This window comes from Notolabrus celidotus, chromosome 4 (genome assembly GCF_009762535.1).
Source record: "Notolabrus celidotus isolate fNotCel1 chromosome 4, fNotCel1.pri, whole genome shotgun sequence".
In the NCBI taxonomy this organism is placed as follows: Eukaryota; Metazoa; Chordata; class Actinopteri; order Labriformes; family Labridae; genus Notolabrus; species Notolabrus celidotus.
Genome location: NC_048275.1, coordinates 33,744,643 through 33,763,177, shown reverse-complemented (window position 1 = coordinate 33,763,177; position 18,535 = coordinate 33,744,643). Strand labels below are relative to the sequence as shown.

The 18,535-nt window shown below is 40.7% G+C and overlaps 1 protein-coding gene across 2 annotated transcripts in view; it reads left to right on the top strand.

Moving 5' to 3' along the window:
• The window catches only part of ltbp1 (latent transforming growth factor beta binding protein 1), a 159,277-nt gene that overhangs the window by 73,260 nt on the left and 67,482 nt on the right, over positions 1–18,535 (top strand). For both annotated transcript variants that reach the window (XM_034682485.1, XM_034682484.1), the window contains exons 6-8: positions 6,535–6,744; positions 8,570–8,868; positions 12,058–12,160. In XM_034682485.1, the coding sequence (XP_034538376.1) occupies positions 6,535–6,744; positions 8,570–8,868; positions 12,058–12,160 (612 nt within the window). The remainder of the gene's footprint in view (positions 1–6,534; positions 6,745–8,569; positions 8,869–12,057; positions 12,161–18,535) is intronic.

Sequence of the window (18,535 nt, the reverse complement as noted above, 5' to 3'; positions counted from 1 at the left end):
AGCCCAGTTCTTCATCCATCTGTCTGATGGTCTGTGGAGTGAGCAGCTGTACCTCTGTTGTTCCTCCTGATTCTGCTTTACTTTCCCTTCATGATGGGCGCTTCACCTGAGGTTATCAGTGTAAGATATTTTAGAAATGTTTTTGTTTTCATGGCTCCATTGTTGGACATGTTTGGATTCCAAATGGTCCGTCTGGTGAACTCAGAAACACCTGGAGGGAACTTCTTTTGGCAAAAACCTTTATTTGGAATCAGAGATAAGCTAATTGGATTTTGGACTTCAAAGGTCAACTGTTCAAGTCACAGTGAGCTCATGTACATTCCACAATATCTCTGCATTACATCATTTCTTTTTGTAACCAGGACACAAACTGAAGATCTATACTAAGTGGACGAGCTCCTCTCTCTCAAGGTGCTTTTCCATTAGAAGTAGCAGGAACTATTGGTTTCAGGGACTACTCTTCCAGGAGCTAAATAGTTCCTGTCTGTGTTTCCACCGAGGCATGAAGTCGCGTGAAGATTAAACAAATCAGTGAGGTTTGGAGAAGCAGTAAAATAAATTACAGTACACCGCCAGACCAGGAGAGGACAGTAAGAAAGAGACGAAGTCCGTACAACAAAGATGACGCCATAGAAGGAGACAGACAGGATGGCATTATCAAGTGCAGCACTACAGTTAGCCTGTTAGCATGGAGGAGAGTCAGCTTTTCCTTTTATTGATTGTGCTTTATTGCATTATAGATGGATTAATCAAAACAATACTTGGAAGATAGATTTTAAAAGCCATAGCAGAGATCAACCGGTGTTACAGTTTAAAGGGTGACCCTGTTACCTGGAGACTTTCAGCCGCATCCCTCACAAATATTTGAAATGATCATTAAATATCTGATGAGGATATTTTGACATTTGAATAAACACTAAACTAGGATGCATTCCCGAAGACTCCTTCTGTTTTTTGTTTGCTGTAAACGCCACAAACACTGATACGTTCAGCTGAAGCTCTCCAGTTTACAGGGTCACTCTTCAGACTGTCACACCGGGAGCTGACAGAGACTCATTCGTACTGTCAGGAACAAAGAAGATGAGTGTTAAACAGTTCTTAAACCAAGTAAATCACAGGTGTGTGTGATATTATTGGAGACTCAAAAAGTCCCTTGTCCCTGGGAAAAGTACCTGCTGTTGCAAAGCACCTTCTGCTTCTTGACAGACTTTTTTGTTCTATTGCCAAAAGAAAGATCTTCTGGAGATCACATGAGTAGAGCAGAGAAACACACATAGAAGGAGAGAGAGGGAAAAAGTCCGATGTTATGATACTCTTAATGGTAGCACTGTGACCTCTTCAGTTCGTTGTGACCTGTCATGCTGTGGTTTTGTTTTTTGGGAAATATATTATTTTGTATCATTTCTTGAGCACAAGTAAACAACCAAACTGCACATATATAGTTTGATGTCAACTTCACTGGTTGACCATTATAGACTTTATAAAACACAACTGTATTATCAGTGATGTTACCCTTTGGTTACCAAAGACGTGTTATGAAGTCCAAAGATTGCCGTTGCCATATTGAAAATGTTGACTCCAGCTGATTCTTGATTCATCTGATCTGGCACAGAGGTGGAGTTGTGATACTTTGAGCCTCATGGCAAACAGCTAATATGCCCACCATGTCAGGTGCTGCTGGTCATCACTTACAGAGTTACAAGAGATCCTCCAGTTCACTGATCGCAGAAGTTCAATGGATGAAAAATGAGAGAAAATAAACATATCCAAAAGGTTGGGGATTATATTTCATGGCCAAAAAATATTTAATTGTAATTTACAGCAGATCGCACACTTTCCCTGTTGTGTAAGGAATCAATTTGTGATCTTTGCAGAGCCAAGAAATCTGAACAATAGATCGTTCATGGTTTTATTTTTGAGAAAAGAAAGACAGGAAGTGGCCAACATGCAGCTGAAAGCACCTGGTGTAACAAAGGTCTTAAAGTTGTGCTCAGCTGAGTGATCCATCATTGTGTATGCTTTCAGATGGACCGTTGAATGGTGGGACATTTTTAGAAGTACTCTTTATATGTGAAAGCAGCTGTTGTGAGCATTAAAGCTTTGTCCAATCAAAGGTTAGAACCAGAATGGTTAAGGGAAGAAATACTTGTACTGGAAGTGTTTTTTGAACTATTTTGGGGAGTAAATGCAGACTTTTCTCCACGATACTCCCTCCCCTTTTATTTCTTATTTGTTGTTTATTGAAAAGAATAATTGCCCCTGTGATTTGAAGGTTTTGTTGTGCCTGTGTGAATTGATTGATTCTTTATTTTATATCTGATCATATAAAATATAGTCAAATTGATGTTGTTGAAAATTTTGTATATGGAAAAGGTCGAGTTCAAACCACTCGGACAATTCATATTTTGGTGATGGTGAAATAAAAAGTCAGGATGTCTTGATTCCACTTCTGAGGGGTATTTTTGAAGACGTGAATAACTCAGCCTGTTGAACGTGCGTCCCTCTTGGCTGACTGCAGCCTCTGGAGACTTGATTTAAGTGCTGTTTTTCCAGCTTCTCTGGCATATTTTCTCCTAGGTGAGCGCAGCGGCTCAGCGAGTGCTGAGAGCTTTCTGGCCCTCGACTCTCGCTTCCTTTATTAAAGACGCCTTTCACTGCCAGCCCATTTTTTTCCAGCTGTGTCCAGACAATATTGTAACCATTTACTGTTAGATTGAAACAAATAGGTCCTGGTATAGGAGGTGATTTGAGTGTGTGCATGAAGGCAGGAGGGTTTGAAGGAGAAAGACAGGTGTAGCACTTCAGTGTAGCCTCATATTTCCTGCATAAATGTGTCACTTTTTTGCAGCAGCAGCAAAGCAGCAGTTTTTACTGTAGCACTTAAGTTTTCAGTCTCTTTCTAAAAATAGATATGACAGTTTAAAACCATTCATGAGACTGAGGAAATACATCTCTACTCTGTAAACTGCCTTTCCTGTCATCTACTTAAAAAATAAAATAGATAATGATATGAAAAGGGAGACTTTTTTTCACATGTCTTGGTTTTAAAATTGTTTAAAAAGTGTCTCATTAGTGTCTCATTAATTCAGCTCTTTGACTTTGATATTTAACTTTAATACAGCCAATCAAATCTGGCAGAAAGCAAGATAATCAGCTACGCAAACTTTAAAATCAACCACTTAAAGCTCCGGTGAGTAACTTTCAGATTGTGCAGGTTTTGGTGCCCCCTGTTGACGAAGCAGAACCCCTCATATTTGAGCAGATTTTGTCCTGTTCATGTAAAAGTAGTGTTTTCTAAACAAAAATATCATCATACTGTCTTAAAATAGTTCACCCATCAAGATCCCTCCCTGTTTGTTAACCAGCCTAAAACTCCTCACTGGAGCTTTAAATATCCTTCAATCAGGAACCAGACAAACATCACACACAGTGACATTTGCAGATATCTTAGTAAACGAGACAGATAACATATACTTTAATATCCCCTTATGCCCCTTTTTTGTGGACTCCTGCAGGTTTATTTAAAACAGCAATCATATCTACTCCATAGTGATCCATGGAAAGAACAACAGCATTTTAATGTGACAGCTAAACAAATCCTAAATCTTTTAACAGTATCAGTGATGTTTTTATGTGTTTCATGACCCCCTCGTCACATCCTACATATCCTGTTTTTCTGACTCCTAATGCACATGGGCTGAAATGAATGTTTGTAGAGGTTCAGTCAATCAGAGGGATCCTGGATCTGCTCCCAAAGAGGGTAGAAGCTGAGACTCTGAGTGAAGAGCATGGATCAGATCAGACACTGTTTTCTGTGCTCATAGATTATTTGGACGGATGGGTATTTTTTTAAACTCTCAGGATTTTCACAGCAGTCCATACAGGATGGGTTATGTGTGATTTCAGCTGAACAGACAGTGACCATACCGGGCTGTTATGTTTCATCTAATAACACTTTGTAAAACAGCGTTGTAAAATGATAACAGGAACTCCTGCTTAGCCCCAATGACCTTCAGTCATCGTGAAAATACATTTAGTGTTGCAGTCTGGAGCAGAGACTCTCCTGGGTCCTCCAGCTGAATGTGGTATCAGTATGAACCCTGAGGAACTCATATGAGAAAACGTGAGATGCTAAATTAAATATATAATAAATAAAAGTTTTTCTTTTGTAACTGGTTCTTAAAGGTGTATCGTTTGCACCAACGATGACCTTTCTTTTTCCTTGTAAAATGCATTAATACAGCTCATCAACATTATGTTTGACAGCAGCAGTGGACTGCTAGGTGTGATATTAGTTGAATTTATGAGGTTTAATCAAGCGGCAAACTCCGGTCTCAAACGATGAAGCCAATGCGGAAGTGCTATAAACTGCAGTACATCGAGAATCCGCTTGAGGCTGGCTGCAGAAACACCGGAAACCACATAGATATGAATGGGAAAAAAACGATCTTTGCAGCATTAATAAACATGTTTACAGCCTGGTTAAAAAAACGGCTTGGCCCTAAGAAGCTAATCTCTCTAATGGCACACACTGTACGGGGGGTGAATTTTTTTCTAACGTGACGGTTCAGAAGATATTAATATTATGAGTTTTGCCCAAATAAGGACATGACTGACGTGACTCCCGGTCGGAAACACACAGCCATTGGCTAAGGGGCTCACACTACGTCACACTCTGCCTGGTTGAGTTCCGCATTACCAATATGGCTGCTGCTGTCGATTTGCTTCAAAACAGCTCTCAGGAACAGATGGGTGACATCACGGATACTACCTCTATATTTTATACAGTCTATGGGTTTAATGAGCCCTGGTAGACTAGTCTGGTGCCTGTTACAGAATTTAATCTGATTCTGGTCAGGCCGATCATAACTGTTCAGGTTTAAGCATAGTTTTTAAATGAAGCCATCGAGACATTGAGACATTGAGACATTGAGACATTGAGGGAATGGGAAAAACTGCAGTTCCTTGATTGTCCACTAGAGGCTGTACCCAAAAGCCAAGGAATCGCAATTAGGTCTCATATTAAAATATGACATTTTACTGCAAAATGAAACATGTCAACAGCCTGGTTGAAAAAAACCTTTTATGGTATATAGCTTTTTTTTAATAATACACATTGTATGGGTGCTGATTGTTGTATAACACATCTGTTGTAAGAATATAAAGGGTTAGAGTTATACACAAATTGGCGTAAACGGTGCCTGTCATCATCAGGCTCCGTCATAGATTTTGAGTCTGATTCATGGCACTTAAAGTTGAACTCATTGAGATGAAGTAACTGTGAAGGGTATGTTTTAGCATATTATTATTTGTAATAGCAGAAAGTTATAGTATCCATTGCTAACCTCGTAATGTTTCTGCTCTGTGATCACTTTTTACGCTTGACTCAAAGCAGATCACTCTCCTGTTCTCAGTCTTGTGTTCGTGCTCATCAGACTTTATTGGTTCTGAGACTCGTTGGAAGGAGACGATAAACAGAGTGTAGAAAAGATTCCTGGGAGAGATGTCAAACAAAGCTTCAAAGTGTGTCTCCTGTTTTGTCTGTGTCTGGGATCTTGTTTTTGAAACAGGAAATGGATCAGAGCTCACACTAGATGAGTTTGTAGATGTCCTGATCTGGTGTTTGTGATGTCTCCTCCATTTATACGACTTCAACAAGCTTACAGACTAATTCCACGTCGACCTGGGTATGATGCACATACAGCGTGTTTATCATCAGCTCCTCTCCTCTGTGTGTTTCTGACTTTTGGCAGCAGAACAGTGAATTCACTGTATCCCTGTGTTCACTCTGGACTCTTACATAACACACTGCTGCTGGTGCCTGGTTTATCCCCTCTGGTTGAAAGAGTGCTGCAGCCTGGTCTGTGATTATGAAGATCACACCTGTTGTGCTCTGGTGTGTTCATGGTCTGTGGGAAAATACCTGATGGGATGTACTGTTCAGTCAACCACCGTCAGGATCTCAGGACCTGCGTTATCCAGTTGGATCATCAGATGTTCAAATCTGGATTAACAAGTTTACACAACGGACAACTCGTGACAAAACATCATGTTCACTCTGATAACACAGTCGCTCTGTCATCTCTTGGCTCGTACCCCGACAGCTAATTAGTAGTTTCCACTTATAATATTTTGGTTTGGGTAAGAGTTTCTTAAAATGTTGACCCCCACTGGAGCGGCTAATAGCCTAGCTTCCTCTCTGGTTCTCCAGTTGTTTTCTTAACAAAGAAGCCTGTCTGGCTCTCCCCTGTGAGTAATACTCTTATTATTGATAAGTGCTATTGACTTGGAGTCAGCCCCACTTCAAAGAATCTACACCAGCCCTTTAAACTGCACTTCACTTTTTTCTCCCTCAATGTTTACAAGTCCTGAAGCTTACCTTCCAGATGCAGCATCATCTGCCTTGACGTACTCGAGCCTAATAACTGACAGATGTGTTTCAAGTCACACAAACATGGATCTAAGTACAGGCCTCCTCTGTGTGATCATTAGCGAGTTGACATGATGAACTTTTGTGCTTTGTCCTCTTTTCAGTTGTCTGTCACCTGCCGTGTATAAATGGAGGCAAATGCAGCGCCAGGGACAAGTGTCAGTGCCCTCCCAGCTTCACCGGAAAGTTCTGCCAGATGCCCGTCCAGAACGGACACCAGCAGCACCAACAGACCTCACAGGGGGGCTACACCCAGACCCAGGTCCACTCCACACACACACTGCCTCTGACCTACAGCAACGGCCAGAGTCAAGGTGAGTGAGAGACAAAACTGGAACCATTATTGGCAACTGTGTGTGTGACCTTGATGGACAATGTGGGGAGCTGAAGGAGTGACACTTTCTCTGAGGGTCTTTCAGCATTGATTTAAAGTGTTGTGAATAGTCTTAAACCTAACCTCCTGTTTGCTACTATAAATTTGCTTCCTTGAAAGATAACAATATCAGTGGATCATTTAAACTTAAGATGACACATGGCCCTTTGTAATAACAAATTATATAAATGTGTAATACACTCAGTCAGTGTGTAAGTCATTGTAATTGAAGATTTCTCTTTGGCTGGCTCTGCTGCAGTTTAAAAACAAACATATCATTACTCCTACATTATATTAGATTTTTAGATATTTAGATTTTTAAAGGGTAACAAGTAACTAATAGTTAATCGATCATTGATCAGCCAAGTCTAAGAGAGCTCAGTGCAGTCTGTCATTATAAACACATTTAAAGAAACACATGACACACAGAAAGACGTAGAAAGATTAATGAAGATTTAAGAATCAGTCTAAACATGGCTTTTGGGTCCGCTGAGTCAGTGCATAATTAGTCAAAAAGACATAATTTCATTTCATTCACAGAGCATGAGCAAAGGGTTTAACGCTCTGCAAACTGCTCTGCAGAGCAAATAGTGTTCTATACCTCAGTTTTGTTTGCGTTGAAATGAGCTAGTACTATGTAGTAATTAGGACCAAACTGTACACTTTCAATGCAAATGAGCCTCAATGCAAATAAAACTTACACTGGCGCAGTTAGAGTGAAATATTTATCATCTCCTGAGAGCTGGTGAAGACTGTGCGGTGTTATTAGGAGCATTGTCACGCTTAAACTCTTCAATGATAAAGACAACAATCCCACCTCTGGATGACCTCACAATAATATATCTATACAGAAAGAGTGTTAATATCACTTTGAAACACTAATTTCATAATAAACACTATAGAGTTGTTTTGTTTTTTTAATGTGAATGAGCTGCTTTTTGCGAACTCGCTGCAGGAAGTCAGCTGGTTATAAACTGCAACATTTGTGTCACGTTTCATGACTCCACATTAAAATGTTGAGGACTTCCCCTCTGCTCTCAGCTCACCATGTAGGCTATGTGGATGAAACTTAGTGCAGTCAGCATGAGAGTGCACAGCGCAGCTCTGGAGATACTTACAGCTCATCTCAGTCACAATAAAACACAAACTGGAGCACGCTGTGTTCAGTGTCATAAAATAATGATGAACTGAGCTCTGGACTGTTGGACTCGATATTTTTGTGTATTTGTTGATTTACTTTGTAAAGGTAAAGCTGTAAATTAATGTTCTTTGAAAGCTAAACTGCCAGTATTGTGAAAATGAAATAATTAGAAGTTTCAGTCGAACATTAAGGGAATTACATATTTTTTAATACTTTAGCTGCTGAAATCAATTCAACTTCATTATCTTGTTTTAGACCATATTTCAGCATCATTCTTGAAATATGACTTAACTCTGTAATTGAGACAAGCAGACAGAGCTATGTGAGAGCTGCTGCTGGAGGAGTTCATCTTCAAAGGTACAGACGTACAGATACTGTGCACTGGAGAAGGAGATGTCAGGCTCTTTCACATATATCTTTTCCAAATGTTAAACCAAAGTTTTACACCAGACAGAGTGACTTCATAAAGTTTTTGCTGTGTTTTGAGCAAATCCTGGAGAAATTAATTGTTTCAGAAATCAGTGGCATAACCTTTGAGGCCCCTCAGGCTACCCTGCATGTTGGCCACCAAATCAGTCTCTGTAATTATAATACATTGTAATAATTCTTTGTGATGTGCCTCCAGTTTTCAACCCCAGCTTCGTCAACATTCACATCAAACACCCCCCGGAGGCGTCCGTCCAGGTCCACCAGGTGTCTCAGCTGGACAACTACCACAATAATGGGCACCAGGTGAAAGGCTCCCAGTCAGGCTCCTCCTCCACCAGCTACACCTACCACCACTCTGAGAGCAGCCAGAAGATACAGCACCACGGCTACAATATAGTCTATCCCGGCCAGCACGGCTACCAGGTGCCCCCGTACCAGCCGGTCACCTCCAAGAACACGCTGGGGCGCTGCTTCCAGGAGACCGCAGGGAGTCAGGTACACCGACAGATGTGTCCGCTTTGTTAGCTCAGCACAACTCAGAATATCCTGAGGAACAAGTGAGATTAAACTTGCAGAAATTAAATACAGGCTTCTGTTTGAATTCAAGAAATGGACTAAATCAGATTTAGTGAGTATGAAGTTGATGTTTTTATAAGCATCTTAATTTAAAACAATTAATAGAGTATTTGAATAAAAGACTAAAATATGTTTATGTAATGATGTAAAATAATTTTATCACAATATTGTAATTGATGTCTTGAGCTATCGTCAAATATGCAGAAACCTGAAAACAAACATTCTATAAATTTCCAGGACGTTTTTTCTGGAGTGTGTGAAAAAGCCGCAGGGGACGTATTTACTGACTCGACTATACAGAGCAACAAATAGCATTGTGAACAGTTTGAGTAGACACAATTTTACAATTATAGGTAACATTACATCTGCTTTACATCAAAATATTAGCAGTGCCATTGGTACATTGTTAACATACTAATGTGAGCGTTCAGCTGAAAGCACTGCTGTTCAGAGCTAAAGCTAATAGAGCTGTTAGCATTGCTCTTTGCTTTTAGTCTTGTTTTCAACATGTGTTCAACGTAGTGGAAGTTTTCTTTAATAAGACTACTGCACATGCAATCTTGGAACCCAGCAACTCTCATCTCAATGAAGATGTATTTCTGGTGTAGCTAGATATGTTTGCAAACCAAACAGCGTCAATTTTTGGTTCATTATATCCCCAAGTGGAGGTGGGTCTCAGTTTCACTGTAAATAGCAAGTAATAAAAAGGCTTTATTCAGTCCCTCCAGGAAGTTGCGATTTCGCGATCGCAACTATCAACGCAAATTCAACCAATCAGCGCGATTTTTTCGTGGCCTTGCAATTTTATACAATCACCGCAACTTTCTCGCAACTTTGACCAATTACCTTAATCTCAGCCCCTGTACGTCATCAGTTTTATCATCAATTTCACTTCCTAGGAACATAAACATAAGTCCTCACTTGATCGTCACTTTTCAACAACAAAACATCCACAGAGAACGGGTGAAAAGAGGGGACAGCAGGCAGGACAAGTGATGATGACAACGTTGTTATTTATAGATTGAGGGGCACAGTGTTCGCTTGGTCACCTACCTGCAGCAGGTGTACTTCATGAACCAGCTCTCCTCACCTCCATGCATCTGTCTCATCTTCATTGATGATTTTTACCCCCCGGTGTGCGTTAGTGACAGAGACACAACCAGGGGTCGTCTGTTTAATATTTGAGGTTTGACGTTGTTGCCGCCATCACCGTAAAAAGCTCCGCGTCTACAGCTTGATTGAATCCAGTTTGGTGATACATCAGACACATTTAGTAAGTTTGGATCAACTCATAGTCAACAAAGATGCAGATTCATTTCAGAGTGCGTGAACTGCCTGTCAAGTGCCTCTGTCACTGCGAGGTGCATTCAGGGACCGTCGTAAATGTGCGATACAGCCCTTTCATGGCATTTTTCTGTGAATCAAGAGAATCAAAATACAGTCACAGTGGTCACATCAAGAATGTTTTCTAAAAACAACTGTAATTTAGCATATTTACTTGCCCCTGAGATGTTATTGGGGGGGAAAAGCAAAAAAAAAATCGCAACTTTCACCACAATTTTTTCAAAAAGCTGTCGCAAATTCAGGCTTTTTCGGCCGCAACAATCACAAAAAAATCCCGCGAAATCCTGGAGGGACTGTTTATTCTAGCTGCCTTCAGCTGTGTTAATCTGAAAGGAAACTAGTTATTTTTATTCACTTGCAATTAAGAGGTCACACGTTTTCTGAAATAACAACATCATGCTGCAGATTTGTACAAGGTGAAAAAATGCATCTTTGAAATGTTTGTTAGTTGAACTGTAGTCGGATTCATCGTTTCTGATGTTTCCGGGATGTAAGGAGATCTAAATGTTGATTGTTTTTTGTGACACATCGTCATACAGGTTTGTCTTTAAGTTGAAATTTCTAACCTAGAACTGATTGTTAGCTGCACTTGCATTTAGATATTTGTTTATAGAGATATATTAATTGTTGGCTGGAGCGGGATGTTTTAATGGCAGGTTGTGTTCTGCTAGCTATTCAGACTGTTGTTCCTGCGTACACCAAGCCTGCTTGTACGTGACTGGTTAACTCGCACTACAGATGTATGACAAACAGCATCCGAAAAAAACTGCACATACTGTACATTCCCCGCCATTATTGCAGAATGTGTAAATAGAGATTATCTCACATGAAACTCGACGCTTCCACACTCAGTACCTATACATTCACAGGTATGGAGGCTGTGACCTCATGTATAACATGAAAAGATGAATGCTTTCATCAGGGAGGGCTCAGAAAGGAGACAATGCACATGGACTAATTTCCTGTGGGCTATGGTACAGACGTGAAATTGTAGAAGATCAGCAGTGGGTCTTCAGTCTTTTAATTTAAAAGGTGAATATGAGTAATTACATGCTTTAGCAAGAAGAATGTGCAGAAATTATTATTAATTTTTTCTACCCTTGTGTCTGTCCAGGCAACAGTCTTACAAATGTCTCTTCCAATCAGATACAGATACAGAGAGTTTAAAGGGACCTATACGTGAAATGATGAATTAAAGCATGTGTTATTTGGCAAAACATAAAAGAAAGAAAATTAGACCAGACCCACTGAAGTAAAATTTCTAATAATAAATCCAGCTTTTAATAGAGAATCATTGATTTCGTAGCATATTTGTGCAGAAAACATGAAGGAAAAATCATCCACCACCTCTTCAGTGTAGACTCGTGCATCATGTCAAAGCTCAAAGACAAGAAAAGGCCAGTAAAACTGACTAATTCATGGTGTCACAGCCAAAACAAAGCAACCAGCCTTGATTTCAGCAGGACCGCCTCTCTTGGTGGTAGGTTCTGAAAGATATTACATCCTGGAGATGAGAGATATAAAATGGGGGGAAAGATTTATTGTCTCGCAGTAAAAATTCACAATGTCGAGTTTAGCTGGAGGCCGTAAAATATGAGTCACTCCATCACTAGGTCACCTTTCGCACAGCAGTTCGTCTTAGAGATACGGGACTGTCCACGAGAGAAGGTTGGAGAGCAAAAGAAGTGTTTTTATCTGCATGTGTGACCATCTTTAATTCATCGTCCTCCTCCTCCTCTGTGTCTTTATAAATCTGTGTTTCAGTGTGGGAAGGCCCTGCCAGGTCTCACCAAGCAGGAGCAGTGCTGTGGAACCATTGGGACCTCCTGGGGCTTTCACAAATGCCAGAAGTGTCCAAATAAACCATGTAAGTTCTACAGATACTGTGAATTAGTGTGAAGATTTTTATGTTCACTGATAGTTTTCACATATTTTCTTGTTTTATGTCCACCCTTAATTTCCTGTTCTTTTAAACAGTTAGTTCACAAACAGAGTTAACGCTCCTGTGAGGAGTTTTTAAACATAACTAGCTAAAATATATTTTGATCCTTTTTATGACCTTGAAAAGCAAACAAGACCGTCAGCATTAAGACATTTCTTAAAGAGCTATTTTAGACGTCTGACACCGCCGTGGGGAAGGTTGAAACAGCCTTAAAGAATCTCAATGAGTGCATACCTGCCATCACTCTCGATTAGGGAAAGAGTCTCCCTCCTTTTTACCCTTTCTTCCACTGTACTCCCATCTTGTACTGTCTCCCAATCACGTTCCTATCTCACGTTGACTCCCATGAAATGTGTTCCTCAATCATTATGTGGGATATGTGTCATAAGACCTGTAAACTAGGGATGGGACATGATTTTCGAATGTTTGAATATTTGTTCCCTTAGTAAAAAAACGAGGAGTTAATGCGAATATTTCCTCATTTATAAAGTACAAATTTTCATCCATTTCACCGGTGCCTGTTTGTAATACGGTATTCCCGGTGGCTATAGAGCGTCTATAGAACTGCTCGCTGGCCGGAGAAGGAGAATGCTAACTGCACATATTACACATAACCCTTTACAATTAAGAGACTCGTAGCTTAAAGTAAAAGGGACAACAGAATATTATAAGCATAAAACTTAGATTTTTTTAATCTATATTGCAAAAACAACGAGGTGATGAAGGAGAGAAAACTCAAATAAGGCCACCATCCGTTAAACATGGAACAACGCGCCACTATAGAGTAAGGAATCAGGAGATATTTAAACAGTGTTCACACAGTGGAGAGCAGCGCTGCGGAGGGTAGTTTGTCCAACTTAAGGCTAAACATTTGTATAATGATCAAAATCAAACCTGAACCAGCTAAAGGGTTTTTAAATCTCTTAACTGTACCTTTTAAAACAGTCTTTCATGCGTCTTTGTCCGCCTGAGTCTTTTCACATTGTACGCGAGGAAAACCATAATGTGTACGGGCAGAAGTGCGCTCCTTGCTTTGTTGACTGTGAATCCTGTCTTTGAGAATATCCTCTCTGATGGTGTGGAGGTGGATGGGATGCTTTGGATTGTTTTTGGGGCTTAGGACAGCTTTGGGTATCCCTCCTCGTTCTTTTGGCCCCGTACAGTTTTTGTGTGGTCCGGTAATCCTTGATCTCACAGCCCTCTTCATGAAGCTGCTCCTCATCTTCATTACTATTTTTTAGGATCAACTGAAGTTTTATTTCCTGACATTTTGAGCTACCATGAACGTAGGAAGATTTAAAGGCCAACTGAGGTACGTCTGCTCCACAGGTCGGGTCCACCTTTAATTACCAGGGGAGATTTAATTACCACTTTAAGGAGATTTAACACTTCAAGAGCTGTTCTCAGAATTACATTAAATAAGTCTATATTTATATAAAAATAGGCTAAATGAGACACTATTTTTACGGGAAACAGGAAAATAATGTAAAATTAGACATTGAGCACCCCCATGGTTTGAATGGAATGATCCACGTTTCATATGCAAATATTCGACTATGAGATTGGCAGTCGACTAAGGCTCGTTAGAACGAATCGTCGAATATTCGTCTAATTGGGGTCACCCCTACTGAGCATGGCTGTAAAAATGTAAAAACACATACGCCACGCTGCTCCTTAGAGAAACATCAACTTAAAGATTGAGACGGACGCTGTCAGTGCCCACTACTAGCTGCACCTCGTCCTACTGCTGGTTAACATGGCAGCCACACAGACGGGCCGTTTATGGGACAGGTGTGTGTGTGTGTGTGTGTGTGTGTGTGTGTGTGTGTGTGTGTGTGTGTGTGTGTGTGTGTGTGTGTGTGTGTGTGTGTGTGTGTGTATATGTGTGTGTTTGTATGTGTGTGTGTGTGTGAGTGTGTGTGTGTGCATGCGGGGGGGTTGGGGGGTGTTAAGGCTGATTTATACTTCTGCGTCTCCCCTACGCAGCAGGGGCTGACACGGACATGAGCACCACATACTTGTGCGTCGATGTGTCTGTGTCGTGCAGCAATTCTCCGCCAAAACACTAGAGGGCAGTGTGGTCTCTCTGATAGCCGGTCGCCTGCTTCCGGCCCCGCTACGATCTCTGTTTACTTTTCCACAGAGATTCAGAGCGTGTTATGTTAATCTACAGCTGATACATGTTGCTGTTTATCATACAGACATGATTACATGAAGAATAGAGAGGAGGAGATGAAATACGGCCAATGTGCAGCCGATGTCCGGGATCCCGGAAGTGATATAAATGCGGGAAACACAATGCCGCAGAGTGGACCAATCACAGGGCTTGCGGTCCGCGTCGATTCTAAGCGTAGTTACAATTTGGAGGAGGTGCACGTCAGCTACGTGCATAGGCCTCTGCGTAGGAATGAGCTACGCGGACCCCCGGCGTAGGCTAGGCCGTCGATTCGACACAGAAGTATAAATCAGGCTTTATTCAAATAATCGCTGACAAGGGAGCAGAAAGATCTATGGTTAGTAACTTTAATGGGACAGGAAGAGTTCTGTCTCATACTTTGATAGTCAGACCAGTCTAGCAGACATCTGGGCTTTTAATCCGTGCATACACAAAATATTTTTTAACAAACTACATAGTCAATGTGATGCTGTACTGAGTTTGGATAGTATGATAGTTTTGGACACAGCCGGGAAAAACTTGTAGCCTCTGCCTGAGACATCACATCACTATGATTTCACCAGGGTAAACATGGCTGTGTATAAATCAAGGCTAAGTTTCTGTGAATGTTAGCTCCTAATAATTTAATAAGTGAGTTGTCAGCTTTTTTTCATTTCAAAAGAACACAGCATTATCAATCCTTTTCATTGTGTGAGCCTCTTCTGTGCTTTAATCCTGCTGCACTGAGACTCCTGCTGCAGCCAGTCACTGAACTCTGAGAACAGAGCTGTATCAACTTTCCTCGCAGCCTGTTATATCCCTCTCTATATCTTTGGCAGCAGTCAGAATTAGATCTTCACAGACAGTGTGCAGCGTTTCTGCACAGGTAAGGTGATACCAGGTTAAAAAGCAAAGCCTCAGGGCTCAGTGAGGACTGTTCAGAGCTGCTTCATATCACTTTACTGTTACAGAGAAGCTTTTGGACTCACTCCACAGATTGTTTGACTTGATGTGTGTTTTTGTTTGAAGTGTCTTAATAGCCTAGATGGCTAAAAATACAGAGAGTCTGTAAACACAACTAAACTGCAGACTCTTATGGAGTTAAGCTTTCAAATAATAAACAACAACGATCATTTATTCTACAAGTGAAAAAAACCTGAGCTTGACTTACAGCAGCAGCGTGGACACCTTCCCCTGAAACCACACGTTTCATCTCAGGTCAGTCTCAGGTCTTCTTCAGCTAGCATCAGGAAAATAAAGACGCTGACCCACAGAAAATAGGAAATATTATCTGAGCCTTGTGCTGGCCGAGGTATTAAAAGACAGGTGACTTTCACCCTGGGAGTTATTTCAAGAGAGGAAAAGCACTAAATGCCACGGTGGCATGCTGACCCCTGCTCTGCAGGTCTTTTTAGAGAGGTTGTTACCCGGCTAAACTTCATGTGTGTGTGTGTGTGGGGGGGGAGGAGGTTTCCAGCCTAAATGTAGCTGTGCTTTTAATGTAGTCGGTACTTATTGAGCCCTGGTCTCTTTATAGAACTGGGGACCCTCTCTTTGAAGCCAGAGCTGTGGGATTTAGGGCCTGTTAAGACATGTTTAATGTGAGCGCTGCACTGCTTCTCCTCATTCAGCTCTGAAGGTTAATACTCTCCAGCTGCAGCCCTGAAGTCAGAAACCCCCGGGTGACATAAGTCTGGCATGGCCCGGCAGTGACAGAAGGGACGATGTTTATTTATTTTTAACGAGACAAAAACATGTGCAAAAATAATTCTTACAGTTGATTGTGCAAATACCAAAAGTATGTCTTAGCTACTTGTTTCTTCATATAAGTGACTTAAACGACAAACTATTTTGTACAACCTAAATCATTAATGGAAAAAGACTATGATGCAGATTCTTAAAATGTATCCTACAATAACTAAAAAGAGACCCTGTCAGATATTAAATGGGGTTTCATTGCTTAAATGAACTTAGTGTTAACAGTTATGCTTAGCATTCATGAACTGAGGTATCCAGTGAGCATTTTAACATGAAAACATTGAAAGCTGATTCAAAAGTAAAAATGTTGTACTATTTAAAGATACTGATCTAACAGTTCACCATTAAATCTGCTACAATCACAGCATACATCACACATTCACTTCACACACATATCAACTGCAGTATTCAAGTGTATTAGTGTGTAAATAAAGCGCCCAAAATAATACAGTTGTAATGTAAGTGAGTCGTGCATCACAGTCACTGTTCAAATACTTAAATGTACACGCTGGATTTGAACCTGCTGTGTTCTAGGCTGAGGATCATCTCAGTCAGCCTCAGTAGATATCAACCAACTAAGCCAGCATCCAGGAGGCTTTGTACATTTGCATTCAGAGCTGCACTGCCGACATACTGGTGCATACACAGTCTGATACTTTCTTCTTTTGAGGACATGAGCAACAAATCAGAAAATATCTGAACCAAGGTGTATTTAAACAACGATTTAAACTACGACTCCTGAGCTGAATTTCAGTGAAAACGTCCCATAAAATAAATAAAAATAAATTTAAAGACAAACCTGATGAAAACATTCATCTTGATTAAACTTCACTGTCCCGTTCAGTCCAATTTTTTAAAGGTTTTCTAAATTATTATGCAGAGTTTGCAGCAGGAAAAGAGGTTTCTGAATTTGCTTTACTTCTGATTAGCTCCTTTGAAAGAGCAGCTGAGGCTTAGCAGGATTAGAGTATTAAAGGCTTACACCATAATGACAGATAAGACACGATTTCACTGAAACAAAGCTAAAGTTATGGAAACAAACAACAGCAGCACAACAATCATATCACTGAATCTTTCAGGGGAGTACTTTAGGGTCCTGTGAGATCTGACATCGTGTCTACCTGAATGTCTTCTTATAAGTTTAGTCAGTCATTTGTAGGCAAAACTTGCAGAACTGTTCCAGATCTTAAAATCAAGATTCACTTTGTCACTTCTATGATACTCTCTCAGTTTAAAGTAACTTAAAGAGTGTGGAGGAGCAGCTGAGTCTGAACTTTCATGACGTACTGTCTCAGAGAGTGGAGCTCAGAGACAGTGTGCCCGTACATGACACCAGAACAAAGGAGCAGAGTTGTCTTTGTCTGTTTTTTGGCTCAGGCACGGTGAAAGAAAGCTCATAGCTATGCAGGAACCCTCTTTTTAAGTTCAGTTTATTATTACAGCATACAGTGGTGTGTTTTTGGCGTATAGGCGCCGAACCTCATTACTCCTCGCAGAATAACTTATATGCAGACATTGAGGAGTAATGGGATAGGACTAACCCCCTCAGAGCATACAGGTCGATGCTGGGGAGGTGGTGGGTTTGAAAGTTTGCACGCAGCACTGGAGCAGGGCAGCGGTAGCACTGACAAGGCAGAGGCAGAGACAGGAAGTCTTCCAGCTTAAATAGACCGCCAAACGAGAGGATGTTGAGATCAGCTGATGGAGAAGATGACGTGTCAGTATGAATCAGTGCAGCTCGAGTTGTCTGCCTGAACTAGCTTGCAGGCGGCGCTCCATTTCTTCCAGATACCACTCAATTTTAAGTCATTTGCAAATTACAATTGATTCCATTTTTATGATCATATTCCCTGATTCCTTTCTTGTTTTTTTGCGTCATGATGCTCTGATGACATTTTGTGACATGGTTTCTAAGGTTATTGCATTGAGTTGTTGTTCTTCCATAGATAGAGAGAGACAGGGACAGTTTAAAGAAGCATTTTTGATGATGAGCCTTTGGATCTCAGTTTCTTTCTCTTTAGTCTGAGTAGTGATTTCGGACTTAATTGAAAAGAGATCCAGCGATCAATCTTTTGACCGTCCTCTGAACATATTTTTGTTTCTTGAATTGTACCTTGATTGTGTAGTTTTGCTTTGTTCGGTCATCCATCCTCTCTGTTTATTGTCCATGTTGTTTATTCAGAACTCAATAGACACCAATGAGAAAAATGTTATGTTGGCGGATCAACCGCAGCTGGCTGATATACTCCTACAATATCCAGTTCATGATATCCAATGGCTGTATAGAAATAGACGATGCACCTTCATCTCTTCCCCAAGTCAAAACACTGCTTCGATGTGCGCTGAGATTTTGTGCTGGAGAAGTATTTAGAAGCAAAGGCATGCAC